This window comes from Orbicella faveolata, unplaced genomic scaffold (genome assembly GCF_042242905.1).
Source record: "Orbicella faveolata isolate gen_17 unplaced genomic scaffold, um_ofav_v1 contig_1, whole genome shotgun sequence".
Taxonomy (NCBI): Eukaryota; Metazoa; Cnidaria; class Anthozoa; order Scleractinia; family Merulinidae; genus Orbicella; species Orbicella faveolata.
This window is the reverse complement of record NW_028301536.1, coordinates 9429278-9449889: the sequence shown is the minus strand read 5'-3', so window position 1 is coordinate 9449889 and position 20612 is coordinate 9429278. Positions and strand designations below refer to the sequence as shown.

Below are 20612 nucleotides of genomic sequence, written 5' to 3'. Positions count from 1 at the left end.
ATTATCTGCATGTGTTTACATGTATTTACATTGTTACAAACAAGTTTTTACCTTGTTACAGTTATCTGTCTCTTATATATTATGGGGGATCTAATTAACTGTTATGATAAATTTACTAGTCTATATTTAAAAAACACTTCACTAACAAAAGTAGGGAGGTGAATAGCTTTGTTTTGCATCTTACAAGTGTAGTTGTAGTATCTCATATACAACGTTGTATAGCTAAATTTCTTTAATAATGTTTTATCATATGGACCGGACATGATACCAAGTAGTTTTTCATCCATTGTTGGAGTAAAATTCGAATTATTAACGGCATTAAGCCAATCGATGATATTTTTTACAAAGTTCTTAACAAATTCGCAATCAATAAAAGTGTGGTCAGTTGAATCATGTTCACCGTGATAGAGATATTTGTCATCCGTTTTGATTCCGTATCGAAAAAGTTCCTTTTTTGTTACTACAATTCTATGAATAAGTTTGAATTGAAATTCTTTTAATTTTGTTTCCTTACAAGTGTTTTTCAGCGAGGTTAAAGTGCACCTAACCCCCAAATTTTTTTTTCGCTTAAACGAATCTACTTGTTATTTGAAATAGTTCTGCGAAAAAATGTTTGGATTCCGTTAAATCCTCGATTTTCTGTGCCCCGACGAAATCTCGAAAATAGCTCCAAAACACCGCCATTTTGTTTCACGACCGAGTTTGAGGAGAATGGGTCTAGCGGCTCTTGTGACGTCTACCCAGGAAGGTTGGATATCTCACGTCCTCTCATTTCCTTCAGGATGGTGCAATACACATTCGAAAAGTGCGCAGAAACGCCTTCCAGAGGTGCTATCGGCTGTTGCAGCAATATTCCAGATTTAAAGAAAGATATACTGTACAATTAACTGACGATGATCGGCTAATGGTGCAACAAAGACGTAAACAATGGTTGATTTTGTCGAACCGAAACAAGCGAACTGAATCTGTGAGAACCATTGAAGAACTCTCACTGGAATTTGTTCCGCAGACTTTCGAACGCTATTTTCATAAATTTTCTGCTTAAAGCTAACCAGAAATTTGTAGAAATACTACCTACAATCTATATTTTCCAATCCTGCAGTATTTATAACATACAAAGTTGTGTGATCCGATCGTGATCAAGAAGCGTTATACTGATATGTAAATAGATCGCAACTGTACGCCGCTAACCAACACTTATTTCTCTTTCGATTTAGATGAAAGTCGAAGATTAATCCTTTAGAATACATGATAACAAAATTGTTAGACTCACAGAGTTTTTCGAAGGTTTGGAAATCAGCAGTGCGACAAAGATTCTGTGCAATAGCGTCGAAAATATGACCGCGTAACATTATGTGCGGACCGCTTAGGGAACACATCCTTTTCGCTTATCCGACGAATTTCGCTGCAAACTTTGAGAACAATTTACATTGGTTATTTGGAGTTACGACTTAAAACGTGTGACAATGTGAAATCGGTAATTGTATGAAATGTTTCCTTCCGCCTTGCTTCCCGCAGCTTCAAAAATACAGGTTCAAACAATACGATTTTCAATCGATCGAAGCCAATGTTTTGGAGGTCATCAAGTCTCGAAAACTGCGACACGTACGTCGCTCTTATAAACATGAAGCATTCAACTGAAAGTAAAACACAAGCTGGATTTGACAGAACAATCACACCTTGATAAAATACATTCTCGCTAAGGACAAATGTAAACGGGCTATAAACACGCGTGGGAATCTTATGTTTAGTTGACGAAATTACCATCCAAAGCAGTCCTTGAGTTTTCTTTCCTGCTTTTCGTTTGCCTGCTGCTCCACTTCGTATCTAGCTGTCCATTCCTAATATACAAGCAGCTCGTCCGCAAAGAAGTCTTCCCCTTCGTCGCTTGAAATATTGTAAATTGCTCTCAAAGCTCTAAGCACTGAGTTCACAGTTGTCGAATTGTCGAATGTGCTCGATCGAAGTCTATTTCGGAGTCTTCCGAATCGAAACTTAACTCTGACTCCAGTGACGAAAAAGAAATGATTCTGAGACAAAACTTGGACGTTTTAGTCCCAAAATACATCGGAACGATTAGTTTTGTGTTCCATTTCCTCGAGCAAATACAGAGAGTTGACTGAGGCGCCATTGTGTCTGGTTCCTGGGTAGACGTCATCAGGTACCGCCGCCCCAGACTCCCTAAAACGCGGTCGTGAAACACTTCAAGCGCGACTTTGAAAGGGCATAGAAAATCGAGGATTCAACCAAATTCAAAAATTTCTTCGCCCAAATGCTTCAAATAAAGGCTAGATTCGTTTTAGTGAAAAAAAAATTTTGGGGTTAGGTGCACTTTAAGTATTTTTTTCCAGGCCTCTCCATCCAACTCCATAGTTTGATTCCATTTTGTTGGGCCAGTTTGACACCTCGTGTGAGTTTTTTTGATAAGTAAACAATAGAAGTCCCTAGTTTTGGCTTGGTCTAAGTGAATTTTATCAGGTCGTCTAGTTGGAATAGGAGGCTTTTCCCAATGTATGGTTCGCTTTCTGGTGGTACTGTGTTTTTCGCTTTTGTGGCTAGATGCTTCGGAATTGCACTTACAACTTGATAAAATTGGAGGAAGTTTGTTTTGCAAGCGTATTTGTTCTTAAATTCTCGGTAAGACATAAACTGGCCATTGCTATTCAACAGATCTTGCATAAACAGAATATTGCTGTTAACCCATTCACTGATAAATATGGGCTTCCCTCCAACGATAATTTCTTTGTTGTTAAATAGGATCATATCCTGTCCTCTATCATAGTTATACAGGGTTTTCAATTCATTGAAAAACTTTAAAATGTCTATATAAAATGTTGGGAAAACATCAATACATTTGGTGTCGTAGTTACATCTTACGAGAAAATTCAATCCTCCATATCTTCCTAGATAATAGTCTGGGACAGTTTTCCAGTTGTTTCTTCCCGGTGCGAAAAGTCTCGGGATCCAAGCTAATCTCAGTGCCTTGATCATGATTTCTACGTCTATCATGCGTATACCCCCTTCATCTCGATCTTGATACAGCCCTTCTCTTTTTATTTTCTCATTTTTGTTTTTCCATAGAAAATTAAATAGATTGGTTTTGATTATTGGCATTATTTCTTGAGGGACATTGAGATTTGATGCTGAGCAAACGAGTTGTGAAAGGGCCAGAGATTTTATAATTAATACCCTCCCAAATAGTGTAAGGTTACGTGCCCTCCATAAGTCCAGATTTGTTTGCAATTTTTGCAGCTTGTGGTTGAAGTTATGTTAGTTGTTTCCTTTTTCGTCATACGAGACATAGATTCCTAATGTTTTAGCCGGGTTATGCAGCCATTTCAGTTGTAATAGGTTGCTTTTACTATTTTCCCATTTTCCCAACCAGATCGCTTTTGTTTTTTTGCGGTTTAATTTTAGGCCCGCTAGCGTACCAAAGCTATCAACTATTTCTAAAGCCTTTTCTACAGAGGCGAGGTCGGCACAAAAGAGATACGTATCATCTGCATATTGGCTCAATTTCACTTCGTTTCCTAATATTTCAATTCCCTTTACATGTAATAATTATTGAGATTACAGCTGTTTTTCCTTTGTCTCATCAGTAAACAAGGAAATCCATGAGTACCAAGTGAAATATCAAGACTTTATGGATGAACTGAAATCATTGCAAGGATTGTTAACGCTAAAAAACCAAACTTTGGCTGAGGAGGAATTAAGCCTTAAATGGTTTACTATTCAAGAAGGCGTTTCGGCTATAAAGAGAAGAGAGCTCTCTGAAGGAAATGAACATCTCTTTCTTCGAAAGGTACCAATCCAAGACCTTTATGACATCTATAAACACGGTTTGCACAGGCCTTGAAAAGTCCTTGAAAAGGAATCAACCCCTTGAAAGTAATTAAAAATTTGAAAATTTTTAAAGTCCTTGAAAAGTCCTTGAATTTTCCCCAATAGTCCATGAATCTTATTGAAAGCTCCTTGAATTTAAATAAAACTTCATTAAAACGGTGCTGTTTTACGCCAAAAAATTCTTTGAAAGCTCAGCTATACTCAATGTTCAGCATTTGCTTTCTGTTTATGGTTAATGTGTGGTGTTTGCTTGTGTCTTGCAGAGGTAAGGTATTGCAATAAACTTTTTAAACTTTTTAGTCGGTCTTGCGAGTTGTCCTCGTACATAAGGAATTTCCAGGTTTGCAGTTGAGTGATGATGAAGTCAAAGGGGCGAAAGGGCCATTGCTTATACAATAAGAAGTGGGGACGGTCAAAACGAAAGACTTTACGAGAGGAAATTGACGAGATTAAAACGAAGAAAAGAATAATTCGTGGATTCTGATATAAAGTCGCTTAGTGAAACAGCAGATGAACTTTGCTTAAATGCAGAATCCTCAGGAAAGTTAACCTGTGTGACCCAAGCAATTCACTTCGAAAAACAGCTAAGGACAAAATTCAAGAACTAGCTGGCTTAGATGCAGGGTTAAATTCCAAATTGGAAAGCTAAAAAAATAGACACAATCACAACATTTTTCTGAGGTTTGTGATTCGATTGTGTTTCTTTGCAGATCTTCCCATACAAAAAGTACTTTGAATTGAGGGGTTGGTTATGTCAAATTGAGCAGAAAACAATTCCTTGAAAAAATCTGATTTGTCCTTGAAAAGTACTTGAAAACCAAGGTCTCAGGTCTGTGTGAACCATGTATAAAGGTTATACAAGGTGGACACATAGGTACTGGTAGTCTTTGAAAATAGTGGTCATGGAAAGTACAAATCGTGACGTGTTAGGCAACAAATGTTAGGATCCCCATGGATCAGTGGTCATCAGTAACTTTGGCCCTGATAAAGATAGTAATTTATGAATATATATTGTTATGGGTTTTTTTTTTCACAGGGAAAGAAAGAAGAGGCAATTGCTAATGCAAAGTAAGTATAATTTTCATAGTTTTAGAATCAGTTGAGTTTTCCTGTAATCGATCATCGGAGATAAGTGGATTGACCCAACCGATCGATCATCGATTATAATATAATCGGAATACCCAGCCAAAAATAAATACATGTTTGTTTCATGGCCGATATGTAAACAAAGAGCCCTGTCGTAAGACGGGACCCTGGGAATGAAGTCACAATTTGAGCCAATTCTTTTAGCCACAAGCAACGTTTTTGTGGCTATTCAGCTTTCATACATTTGTCATATTTCTGATCGCATAAGATCTTTAGATCTGTGATCAAAATATGAACAATCAAATGTGAACAAAACAAAACCCTTACAAACTGTAACGGTTTCTTAAGTCAGAATTGAAATCTCGTTCTCCCGGGTTGTTTGCACGCGCAGTCGAAACTCCTTAGAACACCAAGCCAGTATAGGAGAACAATCTTTACTTTATTGTCTTTAATCCTAATCTTGTAGCCTCAGGGCGTTTCGTTGCGAATCGAAGCAAAGTGGTCAACTGAAATAATTACATCAAGAAATCACTAAATATCGTTGCGTTTCTAACTTAGAAAGTAATCACAATGATTATGCCATGTGCTCATGTTAATAGAGAGCTTTGGGAGCGGTTGAAATCTAAGTATAGCTCTCACTAGAATCACCAATTTACGTAACAATGTAAATATCTACATCAGTAGATTGTAGCTTACCAACGTTCGCGGGTCTTGATTTTCCTATGAGAATTTCGTTCTAACTTGTCTTACGATCTTGAACAGAAGGGGTCTTAGCTTGAACTGAATGTGGGCTATGTTTGTTAAGCATTTAATGCATCAATCACGGTAAAGTCAATCAAATGGGAAAATATTTCTCAACTTTACCGGAAGCGGTTACACAAACCAATAGAGAGAATTAAACACTCACTCACGATAATACAGAGTTCGCCGTGTTTTGTATGGCGCTTAGGCTTTGGTAGATTGTGCTCGAAAAAAAAGCTTATTATGCTTTTAGCAGTGCTCATATTTTTTAGAAATTATGCCAAAATTATGCTACTTTCTGAAAATTATGCTCTCTGTCACAGAAGTTATGCTACTTGGATTTTAAGGAAAATAAAGATCGCCAGTAGCTTAACTCTATCAATTTTGACTTTAATGAACATTCAGACAGTCCACCTTCCAGTTTTACAGTCTTCAGCATGGCAAATACGCATGTGCGCACCTCGAAAAGCCAAATGATATCCAAATCAACCATTTCTGGGTTCTGAATCCGGGTCAGAAAGTTACTTGTATATACTTGTTTTAGACGCCATCCAGGCAAAGCCCTCAGTTTAGTCTAAAGACAACTATGCATGTTGTTAATCTCTCTGTTATCGGTTATTGTACTGAAGCATTACACAAGCCTGTAAATAGTCCACGAGAGCATGCTCTTGTGAATCATTGAATCAGTGGATGTACTCGAGGACGACGCCATCTTTGATCTAAGGCCTGAGGGGCCGAGCCGCCGAGCCATAAGCGTGGTGGCCTGAGGAGAGTCTCAGCCTCTCAGATATGTACGGGGTGACCTAGCTAGAGTCTTCCAGACCTCGATATTTTCCAATAACAATACAGAAGTAAAGTACAAACTGAATTATTCTAGAACTATGATGGGTTTTTTTTTGTTTTCAAGGCATAAAAGCTCGGATTATGCTAGCAGTGCTAAACTGAAATAAAAGCTTTAAATTATGCTCGTTTTTCTAAATTATGCTAAAAATTATGCTAGCACAATCTACCAAAGCCTAATGGCGCTGGCTTTGGAGTTCTGCCTTCAGAGAGTATGCCAGGAACTATTAGGTTTTCAAAATATGGGATATTCAGGTGAAAGATTAACCATATGTGGCTAAATGTAATTTAGGCTAAGTTAAACGCGAGACAATGCTGGCCAGCAGTATCTCCCAGGGTTTTGGTGCGGGGTGGCTGGGGGTTTCGTGCAGGGGCACCACATGGTTTACAGTTAAGCTTCAGATGTCAAGTCATTCCGCGTTTGTTATCGCTATCGGATAGTTCTCACGGTGCTTTTATTCCCGGCCCATCCCTCCCTCTAGTCATGGTAAGTATGTAGTAAGTATCTGTGTTTCCACTGTTTTTCAGTGTGACGGTGCCGGTTGGGTGGTTGCCGCTCACAGGGTTGTCATGGTTACCCTATGCGTTCGGTTCGGTGGCACTCGTGGCGTCACCCTCCTTTTAGGCACCACTCCCCAAGCTCATCTGTTGTTGATGAGTTTAAATACAGGATGTTTTTTTTTTTTGCACGGGGGGGTGGGGGGGGGGGGAATAAATAAGATATGTGGTATTTAAAAACTGGATCATTGGATAGTGCAATGAGTTTTCATTGGCTTAGCCGAACAGGATAAACGTATGTGTGATTTCTTGGGGTGCTTTTATTTTTATTTTAAAGTTTAGTTTGCTATATATATTTTGGGGGCATTTTTAATAATTAACAATTATTTCACCCGCGCTTGTTGGATATGAGATGATTATAGCCAAGTAAGACTTGACATCAACTTAACGTATTTTCTCTTTCACGGCCATCTTTCTTCTTTCATCGCTAAAAGTTAGAGAAAGAAAGTAACGCTGGCGACTCGTGCGCACAAGCAAGAGAAGCCAACAGACATCCCGGATGAGAAAGTAGCAGCTAGTAGTCACTAGTTGTTCGGACCTTTAGATCCACGTTTACCGCAAACGTCAAACTGCGGTTCGCTATTCGGACGTAAACAGATTTAGATTGAAATCAATTGGAGGAAATAGAAATCATCCTGTCAATACAGTAGAAATTGTCAAAATAACGCCGAATTTGAAAAACAATGTTTTCTAGCATGTGAAGTTTTCTAAAGAACCAAAGCATCTTGAAACTTACATTCGACTTAAGCCGCCGCCGTATTGGATTTCCACTTAGGATAAGTGCCTTCAAATAACAACAAAAGGCTAGGTAATTGCTTATTTGCCTGAAACATTCATCCGATTTGTAGAAAAAGGGTCACTTTATTCGATTTCAGCGTTTGTACGTGGCATAAAATACAATTCAAGGCAATAAAGCTTGTGGTAAATGACTTAACGTGAAAACCTACCTCTTGACGTTCAAAACGCGAGTCGAAAACCTCAAACGTGACGTCTGGCTCTGGTCACGTGATCCCTAGCGGTAAGCCGTTCGCGGGAAACGTGAATCTAAAAGTCTCTATTGTTTGGTCTTCTGTTTTGAGTTTTATTAATCACCATATACAACAAAGCAGCAAAAAACATTTGTATAGAAGAAAAAGTTATAATTAATCCTGCCTTAGCGTTAACCGGTTTCCGAACAATCCTGCCCTGTTTTCAACAAGTTAACCTGACATGAGCCCGCGATCCAATCAAAAACCAGCACTTCGTCAGTGGTCAACTTAAAAAAACACGTCACCTCGACGAGCTGTAAATTTAGTTATTTTTATTTTATTTATTTATTTAACATTTCTTTATACACGGTTAAAAATCATCAGGTAATACTAATATTTAAAGTTATATATTAAAAAAAAAATTAATACTAATAAACTACTAATAAACAGTCCATGCTAAATACTAATTAATAAAAATTGAAGTAGTAAATCCTAATTTAAATATTAAACTAATCCTGTTTTCCATGAATGCCGTGTCTAGCTTTGCTTTTAAATTGATTAAAGGATTTTATCATCCTGAGATTGCAGGGTAGGCTGTTCCAGAGAGTTGCACCACTGTAACTAAAGCTATTTTTCATATAGTTAGTTCGTGGATGAGGTACAATCAGTTTGTTTTCGGAATCCCTTAAAGAATAGCGCATTCCACTACGTTTTAGAAATTTAGACGATAGGTATTCAGGAACCAAACCATTTAAAGATTTATATATCATTAAGGCTTTCTGAATTTGACGCTGGGTACACAAATCTTTCCAACCCAGTTGTCGTATTAGACCTTTGGCATCAGTATCATAACTAGAGGAAGTTAACACGCGAGCGGCGCGGTTCTGAAGCTTTTTTAGCCTGTCCGACAAAGTTTTACCGCAATTACCCCAGGCAAGATTGCAGTAGTCAAAATGAGGTTGAATTAGAGTACTGTATATATAAAGCAGTGTAGCTGGTGGAACAAAAGGCCTAACTCGTTTTATGGCACCAATCCCAGATGCAATCTTTTTAGACAATTTGTCAATATGAGTTTGCTAAGTTAGGTTTTCGTCGATCAACACACCGAGCGATTTTACTGAGGAGACACGATTTATTGGAACATTATTAATTGAGAACTCAAGTGTATCTGGAAGGGTACTCAATCTTTGTCTGGAACCAATCAACATAAATTCAGTTTTAGTCGCGTTTAAAGTAAGTTTGTTAGAAGTAAGCCATTTGTTTAAATTACTTAGATCGTGATTTAGATTAGACTGTATAGAGCTCAGATCAGCTCCCGCATATGTGATGTGGGTGTCATCAGCATACATCCTAGACTGACATGATGATAAGCAGTTGGGCAAGTCGTTAATGTAAATAAGAAATAATAGGGGACCTAGGATTGTTCCTTGAGGTACCCCACATTTTAGCGAACAGGTTTGAGAAAGAGAACCATAAACAAGACATAGTTGTGTACGTCTAGTTAAATATGAGTTGAACCAGTCGAGAGCTATTCCTTGAACTCCGTAAAGGTTCATTTTAGTTAAAAGAATTTCATGATCAACAGTGTCGAACGCTTTTTTGAAATCGAGAAAAACTACAGCATTAACATTTCCGCGATCGATATTAAACGCCCAACTATCGGTAGCTTCTAATAGAGCAGTAACAGTTGAATGCAATTAGCGAAAGCCCGACTGTTGTTTAGAGATTACGTCCTCTTTAGTTAGAAAGCTATATAGCTGGTCATACACGATCCTCTCGAATACCTTAGCAATTACTGGAATGACTGAAATTGGTCGATAATTATTTAGATCAGATCGCTCACCCTGCTTAAACAACGGAGTAACTCTAGCACATTTCCAATCGTCAGGAAATATACCAGAAGTCAAAGACTTGTTAAAGAGGTCAGATAAAGAGACCGAAATAAGATCAGCACATTCAGGGATTAATCTAGCAGAAATGTTATCAAGACCTGTTGCTTTAGATCTAGATAATTTGTTTAGATGAGAAAAAACGATATTACTGCTAGTTGGACAGAAATGGAATGTTTTGTTGTTACAAGTGATAAAGTTAGTGTAGTTCGAATCATCATTTTGACCTATTGGGGGTATTTCATTGGCAAGTCTGGGCCCGATTGTTGAAAAATGGTCATTAAAAGTATCTGAAATTTCACTAGAATTATTGATTACTACGTCATTTACTTTTAGTTCTTTCACAGTCTCATTGCTTTTACGGCGAGATGTAAGTTCATTAATTGTTTGCCAAGTTTTCTTAGAGTTGCCCTCAAATTGCATAAAAGCTTTCGAAAAATAAGATGCCTTAGCAGTTTTGATCCTATTATTTATTGAGTTTCGCAGCTTTTTATACTTTGCCCAATCGCATGGATCATTTGACTTAACAGCTATTCTCTTGGCAGCAATACGATCACGTGATACTGGTCAGCGGATACCTTGTTTTGACAGGTGTCAATTGATCGTAAACGGATGTCCAATATCAAATAAGTACATGGTAAACCAAGGCTGCATGTCTCTGTCAAACTATTATTTGGAGTATGGCCGCCATGTTGCGTGTTGTGTACCCGCCCACGAGCAATACTGCTGTCCATGATCACCATGAGAAAATCAACTCATGGGTTTCCATTTCTTTTCAATATGAGTATGTGGCTCCACTTGGCGGCCCTTTGGGCTACCGAAGCTCCGCTATAACCATGAGAAGATCAATTCATAGATTTCCTTTACTTTCCTATATAGGTATGGTGCTCCACTTGACTGGCCGCCAAAGCTCCGCTATTAAGGACGGTGCCTACTTGTGTTAGTGTGCACACGTTCTGCGCATCACGCAAGGCATGGTTTAAGCGCCACGCGCGCGCTGGATTCACATTGACGCTATCAACTACGCTACCAAGTACACGATAAAAATGAAAGCAAAATTTTCCTACTGTGAGCAAATCAAATTTAATTAACCGGTTCTTAAACCAGGAGCACTAGAATAGCAGCATATCGCTAACCACCAGCTGTTAACGTCTTCCAGCTGAAAAACTAGCTGTTGACTGTCGAAAATTCTATTGAAATCCAACTGTAAACATGTACCTGTAGATGGCGTAGTGCGCGCGCAAAACAAGTGCGAGATATGCCAATGTTTTACTGGGGAGGTGACAGGAAAAAGTGTGACGGGCACCGTAGAACTTTTCAAAAAAGATCAATAACTTTAAAAAACACGTGGTTACCTCTACATTTTATGTTATGAAATGGAAGTGGCAAGCCTATTCAACACGTGATTAGTTTCTGGTTGTGAGCGAAAGGTATTTAGACTGTATTTAAGCTGAACCAGAGGAAGGCTGTCAGAGACGCCAAAAGCGCTGTTGCAACGATTTTGTTATTAAAAGCATACCAAAAAAGGTTTTTATGTTACTATTACCATGAAGTTTTAAGATCTTTATAAATGTGTTTGCTTTTCTGTGTGTAAAGGCGAATTCTAAGGAAATCTGGGAGGAAATATCCTTTCCTTCTTTTTTAGTAAAATGCTGATGTCAGCATTTTTGCTGCGATTCAATGCTAATTATCTCGAAAAAATGCATGGCTACCTCCATTTTGCTTTGTGGATTCCAATAGCCCTTGCAAAGATCAACTTTTTCCGCATGGTCCTAACCTGGCGCAGAAACCTTTGTATTTAGTAGGCACCGTCCTTAATTAGTGTAAATGTTTCCATAGATATGTTTTGTTTAATAATTCAAGACAAGAATGCATGCCAAATGTTTACTGTTATATTACGACAAAAGAGTAAATGCTCATTGGTGTATACAAAAATTATTGTTCATTAATTTGGAGCTCTCTGATTTTTGTTTCTACTGACACGGTAAAACTGTTAAAGAATAGAAGGATTTTTTCCAATCAACCGCAAGTTGGGGTTATTTGTTTTTCATCTTTTTTTGAGCAGTCAAGGGAGGAGTTTGTTTTATAGTTTTAAATTTGTTATACAGCAACTTGGATGTTACTTTGGACAAAACGATTTCAGTTTCATCTAATTCAATATATACTTCTATCTCCAAGCAGTGGTGGATAGAAATATGACCTCTCACGCGAAAATGTACCCATACAGGTATCCGTTCGAACGGCTGAAGGCCATTTGCTTGCCGTTTGCCATCCCTTTGTCATCCGTTCATGATCGATAGGATGCCCTTCAAACGGATTGGGTCATCCATTCAGAAAAACCTCCAGCCTTTTGTGGTCCTACTCGCTTTCTACTACAGAAACTGGAGACAAGCTCCTGCTTGATGGGTCACTTAGCTAATATGCAGACTTAACCTTTCCTACCTATACCTACCTATTCCTATGCGCGTCTTATAAGACCGTCATGATATCATTAATTTTTTAGCAAAACGGCACGCTGAACACTAAAAGTAATCTTTTTTCCTGTAGTCGACCTCGCTAAGCAAAACAGTTTCGGCTCAAAGCAATTTACTCCATAAGCTCCCTAGCTTTCTCATTCACACTCTCTACGTGGAAAGAAAGTCTTGAGCGAAATTGTTCGAGAACTTCGCGGAACCTCGCTAAAAACTGGGGTGGATCCAGGATTTGGTGAAGGGGGGCTCGGAGAATTTTCCACCTACCTTGTAAGGGCTTGTAAGGGGTCTGTGGCATGCTTTATCCCCTCCCCCCCCCCCCCCCCCCACGGAGACTTATTAAGGTTCTCGGAAACGTCATTTCCAGCGTTTTGAGCGATGTTTTTAATATCTTTGAAATCCTCTCCGTTTTGAGCTATTTAAATCAGGACTACGCCTAGGAATTTACAATAATGCTTACCTTACTGATGACATACGTGCTAGGGGTCCAAAAAACGGTTAATTTGCCGCTCTCTTTTCGACATAACTCTGACGGACTTCAAATTAAGCACTGACGTCTTTGAGAAAAGTGGTTTTCCTTGGGCTCTCGTGCACCACTGGCATTCGAAATCGTGGTGAACGATTACATGACTCACTAATGAGCTGATTAACAAAGAGGAGGCTGAGCTTCTGCCCTAAGCTACTGCGCCTAACCTGTGAAATCTATCGATAGAACTGTCACTTTTGGCGCCATGTAGAATTTGACAGGAGCATGAATCACATGTTATTTTACCAGATCGACAAATAAAAAGGAAGTGCTTAAATAAGAATATAACACAAACAGCAGTGATAACCTCGTATTTCAACGTATTTTAATACAGAAATTAAACAGATTTTGGATTAAGCCGGATGCATTTGAAATCAGGAAAAACACCCTCGTCTATCAATATTATTTTTGCTCTTTTCAAGTTTAATAGTCTTGTTTTTCAGAAGAAATATAATACTTGCTATCGATGTTTGCCCACAAAGGTTCTCGTCCGAAACGGCACGTATTTAAGGTTACTTCCCACCTTGAGAGACCAAAAAATCGTTTTTTCTTTTATTTGACAAAATTTAAGTTCGTCATTTTATTTAGTGTTTCCAAAAGAAAAACATTAAAAATCTCATAAAACGGCCGAGTTATTTAGAAAAAGTGTATTTTCAAATAAAGTTAGTAAACTAGGAAGGTGTCACAATCTTGTCAACGGGCGAGAACCCTGGGGAAATTTTCGCTGCAAAACGCTCATCGCTCGTATTTCACGACATTTGCATATTTTTATTTACATCACGCACTTGACAAAAATTTCCCCGTGGAAGCTCTTTACGCTAACTCCCATGAAAAAATCAAAAGCAGAAAAAAGTCCTTGGGTAAAGAAAACGAAAAAAACCGGCGTAAAGAAGAAAGAAAAAGCTCCATATTGTCAAGGAAGGAAAAAAACCTTGCCGAAAGCGACAAAGGCTCTTGGTTTGGCCAAACACCTTCGACAATCTCGGCATCTGCTGAAGATCCGGAGCGTTCGAATATCCTTGGATCAGGCTGCGAACAAGATTCTTCGTCGGAATCTGGCGGAAGTGATGAAGAAAATGAAACCTACCCAAGGGAACTCATTTCAGAAGTAAGAGTATTTCTTGAGCTGTCCGTCGATTCCTTAACGTCTTGTTTTTCAGCAGTACATTTTCCGCCTTTAATCTTTTTGGCGCGGGTTTTGCCTTTGCCTTTGCCTTTGCCTTTGGCGTCTTTGCCCATATTACGTTGCCATCCTGAATTGAACTCCACTGAGCGAGATAAAAAAAACATGTTGCAATGCGATGCTTTTCCCGGGAAATCTTGAGCTATTGTCATAGACACTAGGAGGTCCTGTTGCTTCATTGGTTTGCGGTTTTATCAGGCATGATAATCTCCGGGCGTGGCGCGAGTTGTTTACGAACCTTAACAAGCTAAAATCTCGCATTTGATTTTTGGAGGAATACATCCACTTTGAGCGAATTTATAGGGTATGCAGATTTGACGGATTTTCCTGAAATTTCGCCAGAACATTCCAGAGATAATGACAAACCAAAGTGTGTCGGGAAATTTTGATATTTAACACATTTTTCCCGTGGCGTCCATTTACGCAACACGTCTCGCATATTTTTAGCTACTCCAACTTTAGAAGTGGATATCTAGACAACCAATCAGAATATCGAAAAAGCCCGACACACTTTTGTTGATTGATGCCTTGCGAAGAAGACTCTGGAGCCATTTTGCTCGTACTGCGGAATCCGATAACCGATAAATTCAGTAGAAGAAGCCTGGGTCGTTTCACGCCTTACCGCCTCCTGACACTTCCTAAAAGAAAACACTGCTGAAATTGTATTTTTTTCGTAAAGTACATTTATTAAGCTTTCTTATGATATATAGTTTGTTGAGGTTTTATTGAGACTGGTGCGCGTGCGATTTTTTTCCCGAAGGGCACCCGCGAAGGTGGGAAGTAACTTAAGCAGTCTTCTCAAACTCATTAATTATTCATGCAACTCTTACCCAACCAGAGCATCCTATTCTGGTCAGGTGGATGGCTTTAGAAACCCAATGAAAAACGAGTTGAAAACCATGGCGTGTTTGGAAATAAAATCAAACACAGATGCAAATTTTCTTAATTTGCCTATTGATAAGGCAAGAAAAACACATGACGACAAACAACTTTATTTAATCACACATTTTACAAAAACAACTTTAAACCGAAATTATCCACTGCTGACGTTAAATGTAACGGTACAGTTATGAAATCCCTAAAACAGAAAGGGCCATTCTTTTTCTAAATTTAAATTCCCACTCAATGGTGGCGACCTCGTCTTTTGGTTCGCTTTCAACCTAATGCTGTACACTTCCGACCTAAAACAGCTCTAACGTTAGAAATCCCCAGTTCTAAGACGTACTAATTTACTATCTACCCCTGCATTTAACAGACTAGACGCACACGTTACCTCGGAATAGCGCTGGCCACACACTTTTCCTCTTCTTCGCGAGTTTTAGGAGGGCTAGATCTGCACTCTGCCATTTGCTTTGCGAAGCAACGTGTTCGCTCAGAACTGACAAACAGCTAGGTAGCAACGTGACATTGATGAATATTCAAAAATTGTCACAGAGCAGCAATTAAGTGATAGAATCACATTTCACGTCTCAAATATAATATTTGAATTGAGAAAACTTATTCAAATGGTAATTTAAACTAATTTTCTTTGTTGGAGAAGTAATTTCAAAAACTCGTGCTTCGGGTTTCATCAGGTTTCCAAACACTCGAAGACAGTAAAACCACTCGGCTTGCGGCCTCGCGGTTTCAAATGTTTCTCGCGTTTGGAAACCTGATGAAACCCTCGCACTCGTTTTTAGTGCAGAGTGCACTATTGGAATGGTTATGGGAGCTGCCTGCCGCTAAGGAACTAAGGCATTATGGCGCTATGGCCCTATGGCGTTAAGGTGTAAACTTTAATGTTTGTTTAATTAATTAATTTCAATTAATTAATTAGTCTAGAGGCAAGGAAGTAGTGGGGGTAGGGTGGGAAAGGTACATGTGTACTCTACGTAAAACGCATTCCATCGCCGTCACTTAGCTTTTAACATCGCAAAGCTATATATTTGTTTCAGGTAACCCCTTGCTCTCCCTGTGGTACCATTCTCCTTAGAACAAAACTAATTTGCCCTAAACGTATGCGTAGATTAGTTAGCGTTCGTGGCTTCTCTATCAGGTGAAGGATACATTGCATATGGAATCACGCACAAATGTTAAGTGCTTTTCCTTATGGTAGAACTCAACATGTAAGACGCATGCGTTCTAGCATCGTTAGTGTTATACACTATCTTTCCATGCGGTATTTTATATATCGTGTCATGGGACCAAGGACGGCAGTTATTTTTCAGGTAACGCCAATTGTCCCTTTTTATTGCAAAACTGACACGTTACTGTGGCTACGTAGCTTTTAGAATTACACACAGATCGGTTCAACAAATATCATCTGCTGTTTTCAATCTACAACAGTGTGCTTGTCAGGGTTCAAATATATTGCTTCTCCTTAGCGGCTTGTTTATTTCTTGCCTTGATTGTGTCTGTAAGAGAGACCAAAAAGTTCCCAAGTTAGTGGCTTTAATACTCCGCAAATTGTAAATTTGTAACAAAAGAAACCAGGAAAATGCTTAAATATTGCTGCAGACACCGTGGCACCTAATGAAAGCGCAAATTAATTTAACCAGTCTTTGAGGAGACTCATTCATATCGGCCAAGTAGCGCTGTTTATCTTCAATACTTTTCGTTGACATGCTTCTCAGCCATCAATATCGTTGTGTGTTAATTTTGAATTGTTTTATTGTTAACAACAAAGGTGGCAACAGAAAAAGAAAGTGGTATTTCGTGACTATCTGATAATTAAATTAGTTCTTGTTCATCGGTAAAAATTTGCATTTTTAGTAAAACAACATCGTTTCTGTACCGTTTCTTCATCACTACATCAGATATTTAACTTTCTTTCATTTATCTCCAAAAAACAAGGATGTTTTGGAGAAAACAAGGGTTTCATATAGCATGCCTTTGCGAGGAAAACAAAAGTATCAAGTTATAAAGATGGCGTGAAGAGCTAGATTGTCACGTTTGCTGCTTCAGCATATTATTGAATTTACAATGAACGAAAATCAACGTAAAACACCAGTAGTAATTAATTTGTGCGTGATTTTTGGACCTTGAATGAAAATACAACCTCGAAACATACACACTGCAAAGGGGAGAGGCCGTAGCAGACTACCAAGGTAGACACAAACCGGAAGTGAACCGAGCAGGGGTGAATACTTATGGAACTACTGTACCAGAGCTATCAATTGCGCTCTGCACTATCTGAGATTGTCTCACTAGTTGAAATAGTACTTCCATCTCATTTAGGGGGTTCAACCAAACCACCCGAACCATCCCTATCCCTGGATTCGCCCCAGAAAAAGCAATTTTAGTGGAGCCCCGTAAACACAGTCACCAATGGGGTCATGAAAATTTGGCCGTATTAACGGAGTGGCTGGCTGATTAACTGCGAGTTTGGTCTTAATTGAGTGACATCCTAACTGATCCACACAGTAAACATCTAGAACGTAGATATTATTTTAAAAACATAGGCACGCAAGGCGTGCAAGAGTTTTTTTTTGTGTGAAGTCTCGGAGATAGGAGCATTCACGGAACTGTTTACAGTAATGATTGGGTTAATTTGACAAGTTTTTTCGGTTGCGATGTACAGCAAGAAAGAAACTTGAAATTTATGCTGTGCATACGATGTTACATGGGTAATGGTAAGATAACTAAATAGTAAGCCATAAAATGTTTGACTGAACAAACTACAGCAATCTGACACGTCTCCAGATTAATGTAGATACCATCTTATTTTCTAACAGGCAATTTGATTCGCTTTTTGGTACAACCCACACTGTGATTTATGTGACACGCGCACATGCATAACTCACTCACCGATCACATAGCCCTTCCAACCACCAAGAGTAATTTTTGCTCAAAATACTCAAGTTAAGAGAACTTTTCGCATTTTATAGAAGTTTACCCTTTTTACACAACACAACACAACAACACTACTTCACCGAAAATTGAAAGAATGAGAAAATAACCTCTCTGACACGTTGAAAGTCTGATTTAATTAAATTGCACTTTAACTTGGGTCCAAGCAGTCCACAAAGAACATTTGAACAGTTTTCATAATTCTACCTTTAAAAGAATGTCATCAAATGCCCATCAAATAAAAATATTAAACTGCTACTGCAGAGACGTAAAAACCGTCCAGAAGTGAAAGCTTCTTTTTCGTTTAATATCGTGGGAACAATAGGCGATAACTTGTCAGCTCTAATTAAATTTACTTCCATATAAAAAACAAAAGTGTTAAAGTCACCATTTGTTACTAAAAATAGCAAACATCTCGTGGGAACAAATAATGACGATTCGTCAGCTCTAATTGAATTTACTCCCTTGTGAAAAACAAAAGTGTCAAATTACCGTTTGTTACTACAAAATAAAAATATCTCGTTATATTTGCATGCAACCAGAACAAAACAATCGTTACCTGCACTTACTATTTTACACATCGGGACTGTTTCAAATCTAGATAGTCTCATCTCCTCTAAAACATGTCCTAAGAACTAGAAGCGGCTATACGTGACCTCTAATTGAATTTACTCCTTGTGAAAAACAGAAGTATCAAGTTACCTTTGTAACTAAAAATAAAAATATCTCGTTTCATTTGCATACTACTAGCTCATGAACTGTTTCAAAACTCAAGGCTGGTATCGTTCATAACTAAACTCCTCAGCCTAACCCACAGAAGATGTCGAAGTAAGCCCAATATATGAATACTTCCTCCTCTTTTATAGAAGAATAAATATGGCCGTTCTAAACTGTATCGGGATCAAATCTTCTCAAATACCATTTACCTTTACAACAAGAAATTTGATTGGCTGTTTATATTAGATCCAATCTGATTGGTGTGACATACATACGGAGATTGATAGAGTTCAGAACGGCCATATTTATTCTTCTATAAAAGAGGAGGAAGTATTCATATACTGGGTTTACTTCGACATTTTCTGTGGGTTAGGCTGAGGATTTTAGTTAAATGAACGAGATGAGCCTTGAGGTTTGAAACAGTTCGTGAGTTAGTAGTATGCAAATGCAACGAGATATTTTTATTTTTAGTTACAAAGGTAACTTGATACTTTTGTTTTTCACAAGGAGTAAATTCAATTAGAGGTCACGAATCGTCGCGTCTAGTTCTTAGGACATGTTTTAGAGGGGACGAGACTTTAGATTTGAAACAGTTCTAACGTTTACAATAGTAAGTGTGGGTAACGATTGTTTTGTTCTTGTTGCATGCAAATGTAACGAGATATTTTTGTTTTTTAGTTACAAAGTGTAATTTGACACTCTTGTTTTTCACAAGGGAGTAAATTCAATTAGAGCGGACGAATCGTCACCACTCTTTCCCACGAGATGTTTGCTATCTTTAGTAAACATAGGCACGCAAGGCGTGCAAGAGTTATTTTTTTGTGAACTATAAGTCTCGGAGATAGGAGCATTAATGGAACTGTTTACAGTAATGATTTGGTTGATTTGACAAATTTTTTTGGTTGCGATGTACAGCAAGAAAGAAACTGGGAGTTTATGATCTACATACGATGTTACATCGGTAATGGTAAGATAACTAAATAGTAAGCCATAAAATGTTTGACTGAACGAACTACAGTAATCTGACACGTCTCCAGATTAATGTAGATACCATCTTATTTTCTAACAGGCAATTTTATTCGTTCTTTGATACAACCCACACTGTGATTGGTCTGACACGCGCACATGCATAACTCCCTCACTCACCGATCACGTAGCCCTTCCCCCGGGGGGGGGGGGGACTCCCTTATATGGGCTATATAGGTCTGTGCGGACCCGAAGGGTATGGTTTTTCAGCCGTTTTGGTCATAAATAGGGTATCGATTTTAGCTGATTTTGGCCATTTTGGTCATAAATAGGGTACGGTTTTTGCCCTTTAGCCTTGATATGGGTATGTTTTAAGAAGAAGCCACTTTTTCATCATTATCGAAAAGAAAATCAACAAAAGCCCTTCACAAATTTATATGTTTACGGTAATTTAACATTGGTTTGAACTAGGGAGTTAATTGTAACGCAGGTCTGAAACAGGATTTTGATTTTAGGGTCAGGTCGTAAATAGGGTTTCGAATTTTTGGTCAGGTCATAAATAGGGTAAGGAATATCGCAGATTTTGGTCATAAATACGGTGAGGGTTTTGGGAAGCGGGCCGCACACCCCCAACCAATTTTTCTGGGAGTACGCCCTCGGGAGCCCTTCCAGCCCCCAAGAGGAATTTTTGCTCAAAAATACTCAAGTTAAGAGAACTTTTCGCATTTTATACGAGTAGTAAGTTTACCCTTTTTACACAACACAACGCAACAACACTACTTCACCGAAAATTTAAAGAAAGAAAAAAAACCTCTCTGACACGTTGAAAGTCTGATTTAATTCAATTGCACTTTAACTTGGTGCCACACAGTCTTCAAAGAACATTTGAACAGTTGTCATACTTTTTACCTTTAAAAATATCGGACTGAAAAGAATGTCATAAAATGCCCATCAAATAAAAATATTAAACTGCTACTGCAGAGACGTAAAAGCACT

The 20612-nt window shown here is 38.4% G+C and overlaps 1 protein-coding gene, 1 long non-coding RNA gene and 1 pseudogene across 3 annotated transcripts in view; 1 reads left to right on the top strand and 2 right to left on the bottom strand.

Annotated features, from left to right (window-relative positions):
* The window catches only part of LOC110049655 (uncharacterized), a 70348-nt gene that overhangs the window by 10466 nt on the left and 39270 nt on the right, over nucleotides 1–20612 (top strand). For both annotated transcript variants that reach the window (XM_089288299.1, XM_089288293.1), the window contains exons 2-3: nucleotides 3600–3802; nucleotides 4880–4911. In XM_089288299.1, coding sequence (XP_089144425.1) covers nucleotides 3600–3802; nucleotides 4880–4911 — 235 coding nt within the window. The remainder of the gene's footprint in view (nucleotides 1–3599; nucleotides 3803–4879; nucleotides 4912–20612) is intronic.
* LOC149117987 (uncharacterized) overlaps nucleotides 1–20612 on the bottom strand; it is a 151201-nt gene that overhangs the window by 129608 nt on the left and 981 nt on the right. The window lies entirely within an intron of this gene.
* LOC149117988 (uncharacterized) lies at nucleotides 8460–9384 on the bottom strand (annotated as a pseudogene).